Raw genomic sequence first — 25,659 nt, 5'->3', positions numbered from 1 at the left:
TTAGTGGAGACAAAGAACTTAAGAAAATCCTTAGAAGAGTGGAACCAGTCTAATATCGGCAGATATCTGTTACAGAATAAGGTAGACTGGCACTTTAATCCACCATACGCGAGCAATATGGGTGGGGGATGGTAGAGAATGATAAGATCTACACGCACCATTTTGAAAGCTCTTGCCAAGGAACAACTTTTAACAGACGAGAAATTACTCACTTTCATCGCAGAAACAGAAAAAAATTCTAAATGATAGACCAATCACTTCCGTGAGTAGCGACCCTAGAGATCTTCCAGCGCTCACACAAATAGCTTCTTCTTTCATGAAAAGTAATGCGAGTATTCCAAGAGGTGTTTTTGAAAAAAGAAGATGTATACAGTAAAAAATGGTGGAAACAGATACAATATTTGAGTGACGAATTCTGGAAAAAGATGGATCAAAGAGTACCTACCTTCTCTTCAGAACCGACAAAAATGGCAGAGAGAAGCAAGAAACATGAAAGTGAACGACATCGTACTTGTAGCAGACGATCCCTTTCCACGAGGGCAGTGGCCACTTGGCAAAGTAACTGAGGTTTTTAAGGGTAGGGATGGGCTTGTACGCAAATGCCTTGTCCGTATAAGAAATTCAAATGTCCTCAGACCAATAACAAAATTATGTCTTTTAGAAGGCACATAGTAAATTATAGTTGCGTTTACATTTTGTCAAAATACATTTACTGATGTACAAAAGCCTTTTTTAATTTAATTTTATTTATTTATTTTTTACGCGTGGATTAGACATTTTAACAACCCCAAAAAAAAGAATTTGATAAACTATAATATGTATTGTACTTCTTGCAAGAGCATGTTCTTATCATGACTAGATAGCGGTTGTAAATTATAATAATTGCAAAATTTAAAAATTGCAATCTTTGATGATATTTACATTTGTGTCATGTTATACATTTTTCAAAATAATTACGTATATATGTGTATTGGTTGTTTTTTAAATATTTATTTTTATTTTCATTTACAAAAAAATATTAAGTATGTAGATTTATACATTTTTGATACATATACACAACGTTTATGTATAAATTTTTTTTACTAGTTTTTCTTCTACATTATTTTCAAATCATATATATTTGATAAGTAAATTATTGATATTTTGAGAAAACAAAATTTGCTTAAGTGCTATTCTTATTAAATAAATTTTGATGTAATTTAAGACATTTCATGGAGAGCACTGTAGAATTATTAACATTCTTAAAAATTTTAATTTGTTTCACTTTTTTGGCCCTAAAAGCTCTTCGCGTCACGGGTTAATATTTTGTCGCCGCCTTTTTTAGCGACGTCAAACGGACGGCAGAGTTTTTCCGGAAGTTACATAAAAGATTACAAACAAAGTTTATTTTTTGAAGACAATGAAAACGGTAGCGATATTTGATGTAAAATTTATTTATTCATAAATATTCAGGATTGAAGGAAATTAAATAATTGACAGGATACGCACATTGTTGAGAATCGCTACGCTTACGCATAGCTACAATTATATTGAACTCTTGTACATGTTGAAATGAAACGAAATTACAAGATTTGGCAGCGCATTTCTGACTTGGTTTTCTTAAATCCTGAACAATCATATTGACATGTATAAGTAAATTCAACTGTGCGTAATCATGTTTATAAAATTATTTTTATAATACTCACCAGACTTAGTTATTCCAAAAAAAATAAAAAAAGTTAGTGAATATTTGTTAACTTGCAGTTTTTTTAAAAAAATATTTTTTGATCTCTTTAGACCCAATTTAAAAAGTTTTAAAAAATAAATTTTATAAAATTTTCGTAGGCCACAAGATTATAATTTTTAAAGGGTAAAATTACGTTTTGTTTTTCCTTTAAAACCCTCCTCTTTTGGGGTTTTATCAGTTTTAAATTTACATTAAAAAGAAATTTTAAAAAACATGGAAAAAGAGTTTAAATTTTGGTTTTTCAATTCAAGGGTTTTTTTTTTGGAAAGATTTTTCAAAAAAGAAAAAGAATTTGTTTGCAAAAATAAAAAATACGTAGAATTCCCCACTTAAAAGCAAACCCTTTTTTTGTTTTTATATTTATATATATATTATATATATAATTATATTGTCAAAAAGGTTAAAGATTCAGAATTAAGGGACATTTCCCGCTTATCCAATTTCAAGACCCCAGATTCCGTCCCAATTTTTGTTTTTTCTTTAATTTATCCCACCTTGAGACCATTGTTTTAAAGGGGACAAAACACCTTGCTTAGGTCTTTAAATTTTTTGTATTATCTGCTGGAATGCCCTAAGGTTGTCACTTGATATTTCCAAGGTGTCAAAAAAAACCTGTTTTAATTTTTAGGTTATTGTATTGAAAAAAGGCAGAAAGTAAATTTAAGAGTAGTTTAATGTTGCTTTCACTTTTGTTTGAATTTAATTTTCTCTTTTATAGGTGAAACACCAATCTGTACATCTTTAGTTTAATCATGAAAAAAACTAAAAATCGACCCGGAGAATTTAATATTAAATTTCAACAAAATATGTTTTCCTTATTAATTATTTATTTTAACACACTTTACTATTGTTTTTGCAGGTAAAGAAACATATTGTGTGTTTAGACAAAATAACTGAATTAGACCATGGTTAACAGTAAACAATGATAATAATATTCACAATTAAGACAACCCGACAATTAAGGCCACTTTTGTTCAGTCCCAATGGTGGTCTTAATTGAGGGTTTGTACTGTATAAATATATCATCTTTTGTTATGATACATAATGATAATATAACAAGGAAGGAAAAATAACAATGATTTAATAAATAGAAACCTTAATTCAATGATTATTTGTATACTGACTTATGCAATGACTTATATGACAAAGCTATATCCTATTCTATATTGTCTTGCAAATTGTGCATTTTGTTATTTAAATTATAAATAAAAGTATGACATCACAAGGAAGCCCTGACGGGTTCTTCTGGTTTGTGTCTATTATCTTAATACTTTCAACTTTAGAGGAGTTTCGATCTATATTTTATGATCTAAGCGTTAATACATTTATTTTATTTTATTGACTAAAGTATCAAAAGTATAAGATCAAGTCGTTTTTAGGAGCATGCTGACATTAAACTGACATTTTGTAGAGGCCCGGTGAAAATGGATGAAACGATTAATAACGTAATGCTATAATGATGGTAAATAACAGATGAATAAAGTTACATAAAAGTAGACCCGAGTACGAAGCTGAACTAAACTTTGGACAACCAGATTCTAATGGAATGTTTGATACGAAAATGGTTTGACCTAGTTATTGACAGTAATGTAATGAGACTTTCACAAAATTTGTCTTACACCGTTGATACGATTCAATCTCAGGATAAGATGAATCGTAAATGTAACGAGTGATTTTTCACAGTATACAAACGAAATCATCGTACCCTGTCTTGAAAGCCTATAGAATTCAATGTGACCTATTTTTGCTATAACAAGTGCGTGTTACGTCCGATCACTGTACCCTTCTTGGGAGCTTTTATCTTTCTATTCGAATCTTGCGATAACAGGAAAAAGACTTATTTATATTCTGTGCTTTTATCAATGCTGTAGCAAGGGCTCCGCAAGACAATGTGTATTAGATAATTATTACAATAATGGAATGAAACGGGAGTAAAGTTTCACTTTAGAAACAAAATTGTGTATATTTACTTTTTATTTCATTTATTGCATTTATTTATTTATTAATTTATTTTTACAAATGGGGAAATATATCTTTTAAAACGTTATGTACGAAGATCGTTGATGTTTCATTGTATCTATTGTTTCTAAGTTGCTAAGCATTTATTCTTGATAAGAAAATAAATGACATTGAGTAGAATTGAGGCAAACCTATGTATGGTGTATAGAATTGTTACCAACGTGATATGACATGTTAAATATTTATCAGTTGTTAAAAAATACAATTGTACTACATCTCCTTAATTGTAATTATTCATATCTTCACAATGATGTATATTTCGGCATTTGTGTCAATTGTTAATAAATTATTAGCATGTATAATGTATCGGACAGCTTACCATACTTACTCATTTAAATCTAAGATTATTTTTATTAAAGTATTTATGCATTTTTATGTCATATGCATGTATTCTTTTACATGTACTTTTATTGACTATGTTTTGTTTGTGTATTACAAAGTCATTTCAATCATGTTGATTATTTCATCGGATTATTCATATCATCAATGATTACACATATGTCAGACCCAAGTAAGACCATATCATAGTCGCCGCTTTGGCCATTATACCGTGTTAAAATTCCATATGTAGCTACAGCACTCCTACTAAACGCTAGCTCTCTTACATTTCGGTGATCTGTTAAAATATAAGAGCCATTGATAGTTATGTTAAAGAGAAATGGCTCTCATTTAAACAGATCACCAAAATGTGGAACAGCCAGTATTTAGTAGGGGTAAACAGGAAACAAATCTACTTGAGATAAATTATTCGTATACTTTAATTAGGCTATTTTTCTTTAATATGATTAAAAGAACAATAGTGAGACATCCGGTTTGTGTGATGTCTTTCATGGTTCTAGACACGATGCCAAGAACCTCATACTGTGTATTTATATAGAAATCATATCAGCAAGAGATGTCAAATCTTTGTTGTTAGTCGAGGCCGGTCAACCAAACAATGTTTAACTAAGGTACAATAACAATAATGACGTCTTGCGGAAATATTTTTTAAATATCGCGCATATGCCCAACTGATTCTCTGGTTTGAAAGTCAAAACTAGATATAGAGATTTATAAGCGTATTGATGACAATGATATATGTGGTTTTTGCGCGCTATTACTGTGCAGCTTAATTTATTCGTCTCTTAAGAACGAACTCATTGGATGTGGGACAAAATCTTTTAACTGATAAAATTGTTGTCATGATATATGACTGGGTGTATGAATATTTATACTTATATTTATATTTTTCGCTACTTAATGTTAGAATTTTCAAATTTAAATGACTTATCATATAAATAGCACACAATTTCAATTACAATTGAAGATAGTTTAGAAACGTTCTGAAGTATTAAATTTATGTATTAAAATAGATTTGTTAGGACTACGTGGGTTGTTCTAATATTCTGTGACATTGGTGTTTAAAGGCTAAATAATATTTGTACGAATTTGACATTTTTAATATGTTATAAACCTATATAATGGAAACTTTTTCACAAATGTACATAGAAAAATATCAACGAACAAAAAATAATGCCAAAAATACCATGACAACTACAATGTATCGCGGCGCACATCAAATGTCAAAGATGGCGTTAAATCTATATTAAGTACCTACTTCCGGTCTCGTTGTATATGCCTTTTCAGAGGGAAACAGACGACAGAGATGAGTCTTTCTATTCATGTTTTCGCTTTCTTCAGTGCGGAAGTCTGGATCCGTTTAAATCTATCGTAAACAAATGATCGGATATGTTGCTAAATTATTCTATTCCGTACATTAGTTAAAAAATTAACTGGTGTCATTCCGAAATACTCACGAAACCTGATAACTGTTCACTGCGCCGCAAACTCTTCTGACGTCGCCATTTTTACTTTTCATTTTTTGTATGAGATATTTTCATTTTTTGTATTACGTTCGTTTCTTAAGTTATTTAACTGAAAAGCAAATTATTCGACATGCGCTGGGACCTCAAAACAATGTCGTTTATATTGACAAGTTTTAAGAAACTAGACTAGATACTTTGTAAATGATTTGTTGTAATTTAAATTAATAAACTTAAAGGTTATATGTGTGAATTATTATCTATTGGCGTTAAAAATGAGCCGACTATAAAATTTGTCACAAACTTTTGGGACAATCCTCTTATGTCTATTGACATTTATGTCGCTACACAGTTTGAACGTTTTGACTGGGAATTTGTTGTATTAAAATGACTTTCCATGAGATGTCCATTGAAAGGCTTATGTTCTCTTGACTTTAGAAAAAGTAACAAGACATTTAAAAATTTGGTTCTTTATTTCAAAGCGATAACATTATATATTTAGTGAATTAAATAGATTTACAAATCTGGTACAACAATGAACACATTCAGCTCTCTAATGTTCTCGTAACAAGTGAAATATAGAAAACTTAAAAATATAAGAAAATATTTACAAAATAATCATTATTTTCTTGTATCAAAATATAGGTAATTTCTATGTATGAAATGTCTGTATAATAACGGAGTATGTAAAAATAACTTTTTTACGCAACTAAAAACAAAACAAAAAATAATATGATGCATTTTATGTACAATTTTCATGCGTTAGTATATCATACATTAGCAGAAACGGAAAGTGATTTCTGCTATAATACAATAATATGTGTAACAAATAATTAATTTTATTTATCCTACATGCTACATATACATCCATGATTTTCCCTTTTGAATATTTTACAATATCAAATATTCTAATTACAATAATGTTACTACACTATGTTGTTATCGAAATTTGGAATTGATATTCTTTCAATTTTCTATGCGATTGTTTTTTTCTCAAAATAATCTATTACTCATCTACAGAAAAAGACTGTTGAAGATTTTCTTACTCTTTTTGTGTGGTTTTATATCATAAATATGATGTTCAAATGAAGATTTATCAATATTGTAAGTTCCAAAAAGCATTATTTGCAAAGATATAACCGAACTTACATTTCATATAAATAAAGGGAGGTAATTAGAACTATATTTTCTATAAAGTCTAATTTAAATCTTTAAATAAGAAATGAATGCATATATTTTAATGATTACAAATAATGCGTAAAAACTATCCACATTTGCGGTACATATTTAACATAATCTTGGTTGTTATGAAAATAGTTTTAGAAGAATAATGATATACATATATAAAGGATATATACAGGATCTTTAACTCATAGAATAAATCATAGTCAATAGATATTCATAGCTAAATGACTAGACCATTTCATGTATATCGTCAACATCCAATTTACGCTCTTGAAAATTGTGCTGAACTGCCCCATCGCTTGTAAGAAGCGCCTTTACTGATGTGTCAGAAGATAGAAGATGTAACAAAGCCTCGTGAAGGAATTTGTATTGCTCCTGAAATAGTTATAACGTTAACATTACAAAACAGATTGTAATAATATCAACTAAAAATATATTCCAGGAAACTTCATTGTTTAATCCTAAACATTATACTTGTAATGTTAATCAGATGTAAAATATAAATTCGATAATTTTATATTTGTCTTGTTTCTATGAATATTAAGTTTTATGAATTTTGTCTTGAAATAGAATTTTATTCTAATAGGTAAGATATTTTACAGAAAAGTTTAACCATACAAAAATGGTTATTATTAAGTACACGTATTTCTATGAATGAGTTAAGACTGTTTAGCTTGCAATTTGTAAATGATTCAGATATTTTCGTGTTTTAATGAAAGAAATGTAGCAAATAGCACAAACAAATGGACATATATTGGCGTTTTCATTATTATTACTTTTCAATCCGAGATATTGAAATGAAACCTACCACTGTTTGTACTAAATTAACTCGATCTTCTCTTAAGTTTCTGACACATGCAAATATGTCCACAGTACCCTCAGCAACTCCCTCATTGGCTAATATATCTAATGCAAGAAATGTTCCTGTTCGTCCTACACCGGCACTGAAAAGATAGTATATGAGTGACAATCATCTCTTGACCGGTATGCACGTATTTGGATTGTCCCAAAGTTGCTTAAATAACACAAACAACTAGAGTACATGTTTTTACAAAATTCTTATCATTGTGGTTTAGCTGTAAACATGTAAAACGGGTTAAAATGTGTCCAAACTATGATCAGTGCAAGATAATATTTCTTTTATGTACCAGTTTTGATATGACATAGATTAGGAACTGATACCTGCAGTGGACAAGTATAGGCCCCAGCTCAAATCTAGGTATTCTTGTCAATTTCTCCCAAAACTCGATCATGCCATGGACATCCCGCGGTGTACTCTTGTCTGGCCAGGCTGTGAAATGCATCTGATAAAGTATTCTCTTTTCAGTTTTCTGTATGGAATAAAGCCAATACACAATTATTTTCCAAAATATAAAGGAAGGTTTCAATAATCTCTTGTATTTGTCTTATGGTATTTATTTTTTTAATTTTCAATTTTTAAGATTTATTTATTCTTATAAATTACAGTTACTGTGCTCATATTACTTATACGTTGTACTGGAATTAAATAAAGGATATTACCATTCCGAATACATCTATGCGTTCGATATGTCACAAAAAATACTTTAGAAAAAACATACTATAATTTTGATATGTAAGAAAAGATTTTTTGCTTCTTTTGGTGGTTTAAAACTGCGTTAAAGCGCTTTTGCTCTAGTTGGTGGTTCAAAAATGCATAAAAAGCGTGTTTGCTCTTGTTGGTGGTTCAAAACTGCCAAATGCCGGGGCTATGGTCATGAGAGTTTTGAATCTACCCCTCTTAGTAACTTTTTTTTTCATTTTGATTTTGCGTTCCATTGTTTTAAGTGACCTCCTTTTTCAAGTTATGTTAACTATTGTAAGTAAAAACAAATAGTTTGGGTTTTATTTTTTGACTTATAGCAATAATACAGAACATCTTTACCTCGACGGAGAAAATCCTGACTGCGAAACAAGGATATATTTCCTCAGACTGACATGTTACTTTCACGTCTTCATACATGATGCATACATCTTTATCCGGCCAGTATTTGTCACATTTCTGAACCTGTGTTTTATAGAAATAAGTTATTATAAGTGATATTTTTATTACATGTAATATATCTTTCAATCGATGTCATTTGATAATAATGCAATGTAACATTGTCAATACAATTTAATAAAATCATAGTTTTTAATTTGTTTTCAAATTGAAAGTGACATTATGCAAATCAAAAAGTAAATGGTCAGGAAAGAATCAAAACATCTTGACATTTTTGCCATAATTGTATTTACTATGAAAAATAATATATTACGAACATTTCTATCAATATCGTGGCAACGTATCATAAACGTTATCAATTATTGGTCAATTTCCATTATAATACATAATCTTTTTAGATATACTGCTAGTTTTATTTAATTGTACAGCGAAAGAAATGAGCATATTGTCTCCTTTAACTCATGTAATAAATGTTTATACTTTTTACATTTTTAAAGTAAAACTAACATTTTGCAGATATAAATAAAATAATTACTATACACGTTTTCCCTAAAAAATGAACGAAATACCGTATAAGTCCTTTTTTCTGCGGGAACTTTATTTCTGCTTTTTCCGCGGTTCATAACGACACCGCAGATTTTAAAACCGCAGAAAATTAAGCATTTGCGTATTAACATGTACATGTCTTAATATGTCAACTACCGGTAGTGTATAATTTTGTTAACATGTACCGTTATCAGCTTTTGTAGATTGGAATTTTTCTTTATGTATCTGTCGTGAATAAAATATTAGAAAAAATCGTTACTTTGCTTGTTCTCTTTGTTTAAATAAACATCATGTGTGTATGACTTTCGCTCACCCTTAGCTTGATTTTTTTTGTAAAATAAAACTATTGTAGTTTGACAGGTGCAATAAACATAGTACCCTTTTGTATTTGTATCTTGTGTCTACGTGCGATTTTGCCATCGTTTATTATTCACACTTCATGTTTATGCACATACAGTATTAAACTTGTTGTCATTGTACGTTGTTGTTTTTTGTTTATTAACGTACATGATAATTACGACGAAACAAAATATCAGTCCGCTGCATGTTAACCGGAAGTAAAGTACATGTTACATCAACAAATCTTGAATGTTGTCTGTTTGTGTCGATTAATTTTGTAAAAATATCTTAATTAAAATGCAGAAATAAAAAGAAACAATGCGAGAATGATGACACCGCAGAAATAAGATACGCAGAAATTTAAAACCCCTTATTTAAACAAAAATCGCAGAATATTAAACCCGCAGAAATAAGTACTTATACGGTATAAGGTATTCTTCCTTAAACAGACGCCTTGTTCAGTTGAATAAATAAAGATCATAGATAATTTGTCAATTAATCAAACAAACAAACAACAAAGTTTGGAAACTTACCCCTTGTTCTATAAGATTTGTCAGCATGACTATTTTACAAACTCTTTCTTGCCAAACCATGTTCCAGAATACTCCAAAATCAGCTCCCATTTGCTTAACTGTTGGTCCTGTAAATGATATTTGTAACGGTTTTAAATAATGTAATTAATTATTCATTTTCGATACATTCTATTTCATTAAAGTAAGTAATTAATGACCTTTTTAAAAAGTAGCAACACTTTAATAAGATACTACGTTTATATGACAGCGCCGGCTTGTATTTCAATTATTATTTTTAACTGTTTATGTACGCTACTAAGATCTTTTTTTAAATTTAGTATCTCTTAACAATTATAAATGACTGAAACGCGCAGTATGCTAATGTGATTTACTGATGGCAACTCCCTTTTCTACTTTTATTGAAACCTTTATATATTAGAATAAGCAAGGTTTTACGCCCCAGTCAAACAAAGCAATAAATTTAAAATTGGTCATGAAGTGTAAAGATCATGTATGTGTATGTATTTATGTATTTGTGTTTTTTTTACGAATCGCAAAATACATCGTGTTATTCCGCAGTAAATAATATGTCTTATTCAAAATCATATAAGGCTCGGCTGCTTCGAAGCCGAATGAACTGTTCCGCAATCCAAAGCAGGGCAATAATTGAGCAGGATAAGGTGAAAAATATGATTTTTCACTCCATAGTTTTGTAACATGTATATAAATTATATAAATATTAAAATGATAACAGAGATGTGTAAGATACATACCTAAAGATGCTATATAAACCTTTTGTCTTTTATAACCCTAGAATTGGAACAAAGCTTTAATATTGCATTTAACACAATAGAACGGAGTTCATCAGTCTGAAGTAATACTACTATAATAAGTAAATTATTGTCCTTGGTTGTGAAATTAATGAATATCCGATAAAAGTTTTATACATTAAATGTGCATATGGTGATACTAAATCGATTTCAACTTTATGTTAATGTATTTAGATAAGTATTTACCAAATACTAACCAAAGATCAACATATAGTATAAATAAGTGTTAGGTATGAGCGAACTCGTTAACTAGTACAAATACAACCTCAAAAATAGAAGGGCTTCAATTATTCAACTGTTCGATTTTCACGATAAGGGACATTTGGTTTAAGTATTTTATTACTAAGCGTTTTGTTGTTTCTAATTTTTCCCATTTAATTATACCTTTCTCTGTTACGAACTGTAAACGTTTATAAGAAGTTTATGTTATATATCAATCTTACTCACGTCTATATAACTGGCATTGATGTAGTCTGATTCTCTGTTTTTAAGAATAACCCTTCTGTTGTCATCTGTAGCGATAAATCAACCAATAAAATATTTCATCAAATATCTTCATTGTCATATTTCGTTCACAAAATGTCGCTAGTAACACGCAAAAACTATCACCTCTAAATAAAGGGCTAATTCTTAATATCATACATTTCGCCCTTCATAGGCAATCATTATCGCGTGTTTAAATGTCGCTTGTCTCTCATGTGATAATTAGCGAGTAAAGAACACACAGAATACAAAAATTAAGACGATAAATATCCAGGCGATGTTTTTATATTTCGTTAGGCTAAGAATATTTTTACCAGTTCTCTTGAAAAGGCGAAAGACTAGCGAAATCTATGAAAAATTAGGACGAAGGGCGATAATTATCGCTTGTTACTAGTTAAATCGTGCTGACGAAATAGGGCACCGTACATATCTGTGCAGCTTTTCCTTCTCAATAAAGATCACATGGCACGGTTGTGCATATGTTATGCATACGAAGTTTAGTGTAACAGAATATAAATTCACTTTTATCTTTAAGCTACAGTTGAAAATATCATAAAAACTGAAATAGCTACATTTCGGTAATAATGGGTTCAATATGGTCTACCGTTTACAAATGAGACTCCGCCCTTAGGTCATTCAAACATCTACAGAAATATACGATAGAAACAAGCATTTGATTAATTCAATAGAGATGTTTAACACAAATGACAAAAAATTGTAATTAAAATAATTCATTTCTTTAAGAAATACGTAGGAAAGATAACGTTACAAAAACTTTTCTTATGTTAAATTTTGGTGATTAAGCACAGAAAATATAATTTGGTCTGTTTATTTGATGGGTCTAATTTCGTAATTGTGACTTTAAATTGTCTTCGTTCTGTTTTGAAATTGGCATGTGTTGATGTGTTAACTTACATGGACAAACATCTTTATAACGATTTTTCATCACGTTTTCTGCCTTCTGTGATTCGTGGAATGGTTTAATGAGCCCGTCTGGTAAATTCTGAAAGTACAAACAAACTTATATTTGTACATGCATTTCTATACTGTTTATGACATGAAATTATGTATGACACAAATGCATGATGAGTAACGAAAGGTTAAGAAATCGAAAGGAAACAAATCTGATTAATATCTTTGTTAGTCAAAGACATATACAAATTTATGTACATTTTGATGATTAACATAACATTATACTTTATCTGAAGCATTATTTTTTTACATTTTGAATTTCCTGTTTAGTCGACAAAGGAAATTAAAAATTTATTTACGTCCCTATGTTATAACAACTGAAATCGATAATATTTTTATTTATATGAACTATTATCACAGTCCTCGTCATCATCATCACCATTATCATCATCATTATTATTATTATCATTATAATTACCGATTGCATTATATTTAGTCACTATTATTAAAGTATCCAGCGGTCCATATTGTCTGCTTTTTTCATAATTATATAGGTGGTACAACATATTAGGTTTTTGATTTATCCTGTCACTTGTATCAATTTCGGCCTGATAACAAGGTGCCGTATATTTTTACTGATCTACGGCACTTTATCACGTGGTATGCATGTTTGCCGGACTACTTTTTAAGAAAAATATAAAACTGTCGTTAAATCTTCTGTGTGTAGAATAACGAATTTTGGAAACGTTGATAAAACTTTGTTTGTTCATATTATTTCACTCTATAATTTTTCAAGCGAAATAAAAATATTAAAAGTGAAATAAATGTAAAACTTAACTCGTTTGCGACATTAAGATAGCGTTCTTGATTTGATTGTTTTGCACGTGCTGTTTTGCACGTGCTGCTTAAAAAAAAACGATGACAGGATAAATAGAATAATAGATTGGTGCCGTGGATGGAGAAAGTTTATCTGGCTCTGCTCCGGAAACTATTGGATTCGCCTTCGGCTCACCAAATAACAATAAATTCCTCCGCCTCGCCAGATAAACTTTCTCCATCCACGGCACCAACCTATTATTCTCTATATATATTTCCGAAAGTCTTAACATATGGGGTCATGTATTATGAACCCAGTTTTGAAGATACTTAATGTTGTTTTTTTTTTTCATAGATTTGATAAATTTGACTTTTGTTATGTAACGAATGTTCATTTCGCTAACAGTAGAATACTCTACTGTTTTGTCACAAGAAACATATTCAATAACTAATGTAATTAAACAAAACATGTACACTGACGTATAATTGATGGGTTACACGACATGTCATAAATGCTAGTTCTACTCAATCAAAGGGGTTATCATTCACATTCACGTTGGTTGACGAAAAGGGGTATACATTTGCCTAAATGTATTTAAGGATTAGTTGTCTTGTTGATTTTTTTACGTCAGAATACCCAAACATGTATGTTCTCATGCAAACAGCTATTCATATATAACAACATGGCACTAGTAGCGACACTGTGTAGTTACAGACGAAATTACGGATAAACGGCGTGACAACAGTACGGGGGAATAATGAAACAACGAACACTCAAAATTGCCATCTCTCTAAATAGAAAGGTAGCGGGGAACAGACATAAAAAACATCCACCTTTAAAGACTGTGTTTAAATGTTACCGTGAATTCCTCTAAATACTCTATATCTTATTTGTTTTCAATTAATTCCCGGAGTTGATTAACTGGAACTCGTCTTCTTAAATAGTCCTCTGCATTTGCGTATAAAAACTCGTCAACCTGCATTTCAAGTCAAGTATGAACACATTTTACAACATAACTTTAAATCTGTAAACATAAACTTACTTTATAAATTAAATATACTCGAACGAATCTAACTTTAAAAAAATAAATCAACTTTTCATGCAACGTATGAATAGTACAAGAAAAAAAGAACATTAATGGGACGGTGTGGCTGAGTGGTTAAAGCGTCGGACTAGTAATTTAAGGATCTCTTGTCGTATGGGCTCAAACCTAATCAGAGGCAAGCCTTTTTTCCTTAAGAAAACAATTTTACACTCATTCCTCAGTACAGGTTGATTAAGAAATGGATCTGAGACTGTGCCTATAAGCGTATGGCTTCCTACACATTCGAACTTATTTAAAAATAAATTATGTATGAACTAACAAAACATCTTCGTTCTAGACATACATCTTCGTTCTAGACATCATTCTCTAACGGAAGTAAATGGGACACATAACATCAATATATGTATAACTATAATAATACTGATCATATTATTAAATAAATCGATTAGATGATTTACTCATATCACAAACTAATATTTGTATTAGCATAAATCCAAAATGATTTCTTATATAAATAGTTGCAATAAAACAAGTGAAATCATAATCAAAACCTTGCAACAAGATGACCATTGTAACTCGTTACTAAATGGCAAATGTGCCTATTGATAAAGAGAAAGAATGACTTGTTGGCCACGAAGAAAACTCAAACTTGTATTTTTTTTATTTTGAATATCTGTTGTGCTTTACCGATTCCTTGACTTCAACAACTTCATTTGTATTGTCCTCAGTTTCTTCAACAATATCAGGAACTTGTTTTCTCTGAATACTTGCGTATTCGGCAACGTTAACATAAACACTTTCCTGTATGGGTTCACAAACATTTATTGCTGCATTGCCTATATCAGCTAAATTTTGGTAAACTATTCGTTGTGCGTCTTGTTGCCGTCGGTTATTCTCGTCTGAATAAACAAAAACAAACAGTGTAATTTGCTTGATAAAAAGTATAATAAATTTTTATTATTCTTAAACATTTTGCTGATAAAGGTGATACATTGGATTATTGTTGTTTTGTTATTTTGTTTTTCTTTTATTATGAATTTATTATTTCAGTAATTTACTGTCGACTTCTGAAATATAAGACATGATATTTTTCATAATATCTTATCTTTCACATGGACTGTAAGATAATTATTAAAACAGAAATGTGCTATCAACCGTTGTCAAATTCGTCGATCTAAATTTATTTTATTATTATAATAATTGTTAAAATGTTGAGATATTCATGTGCAAGTTTAATACCTATTTGTTTTATTAAACTCTGATTAACTTTGGTTTCAAGATAAAATCCTTATATGACTTTAACAGTACCGAGGTGACAATGGATAAATTGCCTGTTTTAGTTTGAAAAATGAATTCAAATAAAATCGATAAAAATAATATCATTTAATAGTATTTACTATAGTTTCGTTTTATTTGCTTGGACAGGATACAATTTTCATGCATTTTTTTGCAATTTATAAAAGTTCATAATCTATACGTGTACGAAATATTACTCAACTAGAATAATATGTCAGAACAGATTAATCAGTGAGCCCATTATGATAAATGACGAATATAATATACTGCTTCCTCATGTTCCTGTTATGATTAAGCGCCCCGTAGAACAATGTCTTATTCATCTCAGGATATTAAATAATGTATCAAATTACAATTGTTACACCAAGATTTAGTTTCCTTATTTCTGACTCGTTAAATGAAAAAGTTGTGCAGTCTATTAAATGTAAAAAAAACAAAACATAATTAAAAGATTTTACTATTATGTTCAGAAGGTAGTATATCTTGTGATCTTCTAACTTGTCTATAAGTTATAGAATCGCCTAAACTCCCCGTCACCAGATTTTTCTGTTTTGTAATATAACTGAAAATACACCAATCATGCAATATCAACTTTTATTAGACAGACATCTCCTTTTTTTCAAATAAACTTGCGTACGCAATTGTTATAACAGAATAACATGTTTTATGTTTGTTGGAACAGGTTTGTAAAAACGTAGAGGAAAATGAATACAAATATAAGTAAACTAACACTTTTAATTTAACGCAGCATACCGTGATGCTTTAATAATTCAAACAAACAATTTGAAAATATTTTATTGTATATACTTCAAAAGCACGATATGCCTAAAAATGTGTGTTTTTCTATCCTTAGAACCAAAAAATACGTGGGTTTTATAACGTTGAACAAGAATAATATTACAGCATGTACGATACTTATCGCTTCAAGAAATAAGCAAAGAATATGAAATTATTTGTCATGAAAGTACCTAATGTGAAGAAAGTAGTATTTTCATTTCCATAAAAAAATACTAAATCACTATCACTGTACTTATAACCAAAAAGCAGCATAATCAATGATGGTTCCGGAGGTTGTTAAAGTTACCTTAAATAACATTTGTTTTGATTTACAAACTATATAAGTATTTTTAGCATAATCATACGGGTTTTATTTATGTTTTGATATAATCAACTCAAACCTCGTTATTAGAAATATTCCCATAATGACCGCAACAAGGATCAAAATGACAAGAGAAACAATCAGCAAACCAATATGAATAGGTTGTAATAAGCTGCTTGAAAATCCGTCTGGGCTTACTGTTAAAGAAAAACAGAAATAAAACATTTTATGTATAAAGTTTGAAAACTATTCAATACACAATCAAATTAGCAATTTGCAAGAATCGTAATCTATGTTTAAAGATGGTGTAAAACTTATTTTGATTATTATTTTTACAAATCATTATTTGTAAATATTTATAAGCAAGAATACTAAAATTACAACTTTATATTTTTACATGTACTACAAGTATGTTAAGGATTTGTTTCACAAACGTTCTTACTGTTTTCGCGTACACACGTTTTTCTACCACATATTATAATTAAATAATGACAAATACTTCTACCTGTTTTGTCGCATTTGTTTCCAAAGTATCCCAGCTTGCATTCTTTATTACATGTTCCCGTCAACGAGTCGCAAGTTCGATTTATACATAAATAACTACACACCTGGTCACAAAGTAGCCCATAGAAAGTATCGTTGACGCACCGACTACAATTACCTGACCCGCTACAAATGCAATTATTTGGACAATCACACATGTATCCATGATATCCACCAACACAGCCATGACTGCATGTTCCATTCTCTTTAAAACACGTGTTATTGAGGCAATTATGTGCACACAGCTTCTCACAATACTTTCCCCAGTAACCTTTATTGCAGCCGTTGTCACAAAGGCCGCTCTCTGCATTACAAGACGCATTAAAACAATTCGAAGGGCATTCATGAAACTCGCATTTGCTTCCATACATTCCATCTGCACATTGTTCACAATGACCTGTTTTGATATTACAAGAAGTATTATTCTTACAGTAACTGCATTGTTGGCTACAATTTTGACCAAAATAACCAGTCATGCATGAATCACAAAACGATTCGTTTGTGCATTTCAGACACTGCGAGGGACATGTTTGTTCACATTGTTTACCATAAAATCCACTAGTGCAATGTACACAGTTTCCATTCATAAAACAATAATCTTGCAAACAACGTTTTGAACAACTATTGTCACAGCGCTTACCATGATAACCGTTTTTACAATTATTGCAATTACCTAAATAATTGCATGAATCCAAACAATTTTGCGGGCATGTAAGGTTGCAGAACTGTCCGTAAAACCCTGGGATACACGAAACACATGATTGGTTAATCAGACACCTTTTATTTAAACAATTTTCTGGACATTTATATTGACACTGATAACCCCAAAATCCATCTTGACATGAGTGACATTCTGTTAATGATGTACAAAGATTGCAGTTATTATAACATCGACTTTCGCAGTTTTGACCATAAAACCCAGGACTGCAAGAGTTGGAACAATTTTCATTTGAACATGTATAGTTGCAATTACTGCCGTAAAACCCATCTTTGCATTTCGTGCAGTTTGTTTCTGATAAACATGAAAGACACTTATCAGGGCAATCCTTTTCGCAGTTTGTACCGTATTTTCCGTCTACACAGTGCGTACATGGCCATTTGAAAAACGGCTTACATCGTTTGCATTGACCTGTCCATTTATCACATTTGTTGTCAAGACACCCATTTGAGCACTTACAATTCAATCCAAAATATCCAGTATTGCAGATAATGCAACTTCCATTTAAATCACATGTCAAGCATCCTTCAGGACAGTCAAATTCGCAATTATGTCCAAACTTTCCTGGAACACATTTATTGCAATAATGTCCAACATGTGTTTCCTTGCATGAGCAGTTACCAATGTTCATATCACAAATATCGTCCTTGCATCCTGAGGAGCATTTTTGATGGCATAAATTACCGTAAAGACCACTTTTACATTCGGTGCATTCATTTGGTGAAGAACAAGCTGCGCATTTGTCCTGACAAGGTAAGCATGCAGAATTTGACAGGAAATAACCTGTTGGACATGACTGGCAATTAGTATCATTTAATCGAAAGTCTTGGAGACACAAATCGCAAACCAATGGCCATTTGCAAGTTTTACAGCTATTCAAACATTCTGAACAAACCTTGCCGTTTTTAAAATAACCAGTGTCACATTCTAAACATTCGGCAGCCGATGAACACTTTTTACAACCTTTCGTGCATGGCTGACAAACAATGTTATTTGTAATATCATGTCGAGCATAAAATCCAATGTCACATGTTTTACACGTTTTGTTTGATGAACAATCCTTACAACCTTTGGAACAGCTCTTGCATTCCTCCTCCAGCATATAATATCCCGTTTCACACTCATAGCAGTAACCGAATGACTTACATTTGCAGCCAATCGGACACAGAGGCTGAATTGATTCTGAAACGAAATTATTATTTTTCTTAGAATTCTAAACGCTATGTTTGTATACTCAAAATTAATTCAAGACACGTTAGTTCCATTATTATTCAGAAGGAATCCGTTATTTACCAATCATTTTTGCATCATGACAAAGAGATGGAAATAAGATATCTAACTCTCCTTTCAAATAACAAGCAAAATAATTATGTTTTGTACAATAAATGTAGAAATACTAAATTATAAGGCAAAAATGAACATGTATTTGATTTTACTTTTTATAATACACGATAAACCAGTTACCTACCACAGTATACTATTACGAAAAACAAAACTGTTAATGTCGATGATAACATCTGAAAATAAAAGGAAATATGACAGAATTAAGAAAATGTGTTTATTCCTGGAACCAAAAGTAATTCCTATAAACTTGGGAATGCTCCTGTTTATCCTGTTGTTTTTAATTTATTTAACGGATTCGTGACAAAGACAGTCATCTGCAGCCTTGAATACGTGATACATATCAGAAAACGTAATTTTTTCTGACTTTGTTTGTAGTTCGTAGGACAAACGGTAAAGATTCTTTCGTCCAGTCCTTTCAATTATTATTCTTTTTTATTTTCTGAAAAATGTGTTGAACTTTCGTCCTAACTTAATGGGATTTGTCATTTTTTTCACATTGAAACATTGTGTCCAACAAAAATGTGCACTTTTTTGCATTTGTCGTATGGTCCTTTTCAGATGTATGAATGGTCTGTTTATGTCTGTAAGAACATAAACATACGCCTTGATAAATAAATAAATAAATAAGATAACAGTTTCTGGCGCAAACCAAGAGAAATATTTATATTCAAGTGCGCATGCGTGAGGTGGATTTTCCGGGAAGTTTGTAAAAACGGAGGCCCGGCATGCAAATTATGTCAAAATGAAATATGAGAAATTAGTTGTTATAATGAGATGATGAATGGAATGATATAGGAATGATATGGGATAATGAATTGTATATCGGACTGTAAACAGACAAATACAAGAGATATATATACAAATACAAGGACAAAATGATACATAAAAACGATATTCAAAAACACGCATATCGACCACATGACACATTCTTGAATATTTGTTTCATTCGACACGTAAATTATATGTCGAGAAATTAGATAAAAACATGAAATTATTTTCTGTTAAGACATATAAATTCATGATCATTGAGTCCAGCACTTTTAAGTGTTGAGCCATGTAATTTTGATGTTTTTTATGCTTCCGAGGGATAACCTTGTACTCAAGCCATTTTAATACTCTCATAATTCTATCCTAAATTGGCAATAAACATTTATATCCTAATTTAAGTATTAATTTGATTTTTATTTCTTATACAAACCAATGCTTTAAGTTTACATAACAGAGAAGAAAATACTATTTACAAACATTAAAACAATTGAACTGTGGAAACAGAACATTTATAATATATTTCAACATATAAATATATTATAAATGCGTATGTAAAAACTGAAAACACACTTACATAAATCCTTTTATATGATAAGTTATCAAAACAAAACTAAAAAATAGATATGAAAAATAAAGGGACGTCAAGGACTTTAAAGATTGACTCAGTACCATATTTAGAATTAATGTGTTAGATGTTGAAAATCTTATTGAAGGTCATTCTGAATATATGTAATAAAATATAATGCATCAGTGATATATTTACGGGCCTAAACAGTTAATATAATTGTTAATCGAAAATATAATAAAAATAAAAACTTACATTTTAGGTTTAACGTTCATGTTATTCAATAAATAAATAAATAATGGTGTTACCGTAAATAATAATAATAATACACTCACTATTTACAAAAGAGTGAAGTAAGAAACTTTATGTATGGCTTCTTTATTGTTTATATACATTGAAGGCGACTTATGTGTTATCTTTGCCTATACATTAAACAACATTATATAGACTTGCTTACATTGTATCGTTTCTTCATCGAGTTAAGATGTCAAGTTTTTGACCAATACGAGGAAGATAAGTAAATAAAACAAAACAAAATATTAAAGAACTAGCATGAACTTTACACTTTGTATTATTTGTTGAAGTATTGATTTAATCATAAACAAAAAAAAATATATCCGGCATATTAAAGTAAATCAAAATTATTTAATCTCTCGATACCATAATTCAAGTTAACAAAGTAATAAGACTGTTAAATGTTTATTTGTGTCGAATTATAGTTTCTTTTGAAACTAACGAAGACAAATGTCATATCAGGAAATACGGTCCTAGCCAAACGTTAGGCTTTAATCCACCATTTTGGAACGAATAGCAAACAAAAGGAAAAAGTGTCAACGTAAAGCGGTTTATAAAATTCACCTGACATTCAATTCATTGTTATTGAAGAAGTGTGGAAGTAAAATAAATTGAAATGAATGATACTACATAAAACAGAATATTTAGGAAATTGTCTAAAAATATTATTAAAAAATTCTTATTATTCTTGTGAATGTTAAAGTGAAATTTTACTTGAAGAGAACAATGTAGTCTAATATTATTGACGATGAATTTACAGTATGGCATGAATATCTTTACATATCATTTTCCAATTTTTATAATTTGCTTGATGTTGATTTTGGATATGTGTATAGTTTAATTAATGTCAAGTAATTGTTGATTACTTGCAGTTATGTTGTATGTTAATATATTGTTTAAAAGAACTGTAAAATGTTTTAAGTTATCACGGTTTTAAATAAGAAGAAAACATTAAACAATATCAACGGGAAATTTAACCGCATTAGGAAGACAGGAAGTGAGTGTTACACAAATAATGAACTCTTTATTGTACTTTGTAAAAGGACATTTCACTTGATGGTGTCATTTAATGTGTTACCTTCATAGATAATGTCATTTGCACTAATTTATTTATTTATTTTGCAAAATGATACAGTTGTTGATTTACATCATAGTATTTTTACAAGCATTGAAATACATTATTTTGTAAAATTTACGAATCTGTTATTATAGGTAGACAAAAATGTAAAAAAAGATGTTAATTAAAAGGTATAGATTGCTATTATATGCAACAAATTTGAAACAGAAGGAGACATAAAACTGTAATTATAATTATCTTAAATGCAAATGCATATGGCTAATTATTACCTAGAGCTAAGATATCAGATATCAAGTTCAGTAGTGTAGAACAGATCATCGAGTTAAAGACAAGCAGATTAATGAAAGGTAAACTCTCAGTTAAACAGCCCGTTCTACAATGTGCGCGTATACTCTGCTGTATGACGCCAAAATAAGACCATCACGTTGATAGTATAAGGATCTTACACCGGCTACCGGAACATACCGTAATATCTAGCTCGAGGGAAAGTGATTACGGCGTGAACGAGAACTCGATATTCCCGTCCGTGACGATGGCCGCTGTTTGATTTCTTTCTTGCATACTAAACATTAATCGTATTTCGGAAAAAAAATACAAAAACCAATAGATTCAAGTAATACTTTTTTCCTGTAGTAGGGTATGAATTTGTAACTTCATTTACAACGGTAAAATGACGTCATCTTAAGGATGCAATCCATTCATAATGGCATCGATCTGGGGTGTTATACAGGTTTTTCTAGCACCAGTGTAAATAGTAGATATTCCTGTTTGATATGCAAGATATATCAAACAAAACCATTGAAACTCCTGAAAGGATGCCATGTCGAAGCTTTTTCTTTAGTACATAGATTAGAAATACAACATACTACGAGAAGCATCAACATCAATTGAATTGTGCTTATGTCATTTATTACATTTATAAATGACGATTTCACAAAATTGTCATTATATATAACTGACCGGGTAAAACGATGAAATAACATGTTTTTTACACAATGATTAAATAATCTAATTATTTAAGCTTAACCCAGCCAATATACCCTATATACAACATGTACAAGAGAAGATGGTGCATTCAAAAGCAAATTCAAAAAATGTAGAAAGTGTTAGATGCAAAAACATTAACAACATAATGAAATAAATTCTAACATCAACTATGATCAGTTGAAAAAGAGACACGGGAAATAATAAGTAGCCAATGGTTGATAGAAATAGAAAAAATATCTTTGTAAACCATAATTCAAGTTGATCAAGCATTGTTCAATGTTTATACCTTTCTGAACCGCAATTAAGTTCGTTTTGAAACTAACGAAGACAATTTTAATTCGAGGAAATACGATCCTGATCAACTAAAAATTGGGCGCAAACCCACCATTTCGGAATAAATAGCAAAATCAGTGTCCACATAGAGAAGTTTTTAATATTGATTTGTTTTCCAGTTCATCAATTCATTGTTATGGAAGAAATTCTTGGATCAAAGCATTTCATTGAATCAGCGGCAAATTGATGTGAATGAAACTACACAATACATTGTACGTATTTCGTAAATAGCGAAAGGTATTCGTTTTTCCGTTACTTCATATGGCCTTCTTTACAGCAATAAAAGGCCCAATACCCGTACCCAAGCAATATGTCAGGGAGGTTATTTCGTGTCATGGACTTTTTTCCGATCGTCGTTTTGTTGTTTTCTGTATATAATGTGTATACAAATTTATAAAAAATAGAACACAATTTTCTCCACCGACCGTTTAAACACCGTTTGTTTTCTCCCGTTGTGGATACTTGCTTCCATATAATAGGACGGGTTTCATTAGAGCAATATAAGGCCCAAAGCCCTATCCGAAGCAAAATGTCCGGGAAATTTACGCATGGTATGGTCGGTTTTTGTTTTTGTATGTTTTGGCCTGGCGATGTGTTCTTTCTGTATATAAAGTGTGAAAACCATTATTTTTCTAGTGACAAATGTTAAAGCACTATTTGTCTGATTTCGTTGCGAATTCTTCTTTCCATTATATTGTATGGCCGTCAGTACAACAATAAATGGCACAAAGACCTAAACTTAAGGGAAATGTGCAGGAGATTTCCGCTTGGCATGGTCTTTTGTTAGATTGCGAATAGCTGTTTCTGTATATATAGTTGTATATGATAGATTGCTTAATTAAAAAATACTTTCGGCTATATACGTAATAGATTATAATTCTATGTAAAGTGAAAGTAGAATGCTTGCAATCTGTAAAATATCAAAACTTTTGTCTGACATTGAATTTAGTTTATGTATGAGTTTTGTTTATTCGCTTTCTTTCTTTCCAAAATAGACGAAATAGACGAAAAAACGTTTGTTCATTTGAGTTATGAAAATATTCTTGCATATTTCAATAAAACTGATAGCTGAAAGAATATCAAATAAAATTGTGTGCAATTAAAAAAATCAAATTTTCAATACAATTAGCAATACGAGTACGGAACAATAATTATAAGGACAAATATAATTAACGGTGAATAATAAAGAACCAAACATGTACAAGGGTTAAATGTCTGGCTTTACGCTGAAAAAAAAAACTTGTATACGTTATTAAACGTAGTGCATATTATGAACAAGGAAATGTCACCTTACATATTGATAAAAATACGTGATGCGTGTAACGTATTGAATTGTATACATTACGAAAACAGAAATTCACGTAACCTCAAAATAAACATTTCGCAAAAATAGTTAGCATTTGAAAAAAAAATGAGTGATACTCATGTCGAAATGAAAAATGTAATAGTACGCTGATACAATTTTGTCCAATGCAAAACAGTTCTCCTTTAAATAGATGGGAGAGCGGTGGCCTAGTCGTAAAGGTGTCTGCCTATCAACCCAGAGATAATGGACCCTACTCTCACGACCATGTTTTTCTTCATATGACATAAGTACTGGTTTGTTCCAGGAAGTGGACTCGAAAGTGATTAATATGTGTCACAAGAACTTGTTTCGCAATCGAGCTAAAATAAATATGTATAAACTAACACATAGATGGGCAACGTGTTTAAGCCGAATTCATTTTCTGTGTTATTAAGACTGGATCCATATTTTGAAGTCTGAAACGGCTTCATCATCGTAGGATATCATCAAGATGAGCATTCCATTAATTGTTTAAGATAATATTTTCCATCGGATGGAATAAAATAAAATTAACCAATGTTTTTTCAATAAATTGAAAAAGAAAATGGGTACCAAAATGTTTAACATATGCATTTGAATGTTTTTATTTAATTTGTAATTATCTTTAAGTTAATACTTGCAAAATTAATTGTATCAATCGGCAGAAAACCATGCAACATTTTCAAAGTCATAAAGGTTCGACTGCTTTAAAGCCGAATAACATAAGATGGCAGCAAAGGCGTTCCATTCGTATTTTCTTCAGTTCTATCATGATTAAAAAACAGCACAATAATAGGTCGAAATCTATGTCATTGACAATCGTCCTTGTATATGACGTAGTAGTATGTGATGTCTTATCTGTTTGAACAGTAGCGACTATGAGTAAGTTATATACATATGTTGACGATATTAGTAAATAGAAATCATGGTTAAAATAGAAGACCTTTTTAAATATTGTGCAATAGTTCTAAATGTCCTTTATGATCGCTTTTATCTGTAAATACTGACCATATACTAAGCCTGAAACTCGTTAACATTAAACAAATTTTAAGAAAACTACTTATTATCGACCTTAGGTAATAACACGAGGCTATCTGATTTGTACAAGGGGCGTAGGAACCAATGAACGAGCAT

At 30.4% G+C, this 25,659-nt stretch overlaps 1 protein-coding gene across 1 annotated transcript; it reads right to left on the bottom strand.

Annotated features, from left to right (window-relative positions):
* Positions 1-6,960: 6,960 nt before the first annotated feature.
* Positions 6,961-18,934, bottom strand: LOC132756414 (multiple epidermal growth factor-like domains protein 10). Its single transcript, XM_060747485.1, has 13 exons — positions 18,292-18,934; positions 17,233-17,511; positions 16,651-16,768; positions 15,931-16,034; positions 14,864-15,075; positions 12,318-12,405; positions 11,367-11,431; positions 10,863-10,899; positions 10,111-10,217; positions 8,636-8,758; positions 7,915-8,063; positions 7,541-7,676; positions 6,961-7,107 (listed from the first exon to the last, which is right to left on the bottom strand). Exons 1-13 carry the CDS (start codon positions 18,932-18,934, stop codon positions 6,961-6,963), a joined length of 2,208 nt encoding a protein of 735 aa, XP_060603468.1.
* Between the last annotated feature and the right edge of the window lie 6,725 nt (positions 18,935-25,659).

Source organism: Ruditapes philippinarum, unplaced genomic scaffold, assembly GCF_026571515.1.
Source record: "Ruditapes philippinarum isolate M1 unplaced genomic scaffold, ASM2657151v2 ctg277_1_1_1_1, whole genome shotgun sequence".
Taxonomy (NCBI): Eukaryota; Metazoa; Mollusca; class Bivalvia; order Venerida; family Veneridae; genus Ruditapes; species Ruditapes philippinarum.
This window is presented reverse-complemented; position numbering and strand designations above follow the sequence as displayed.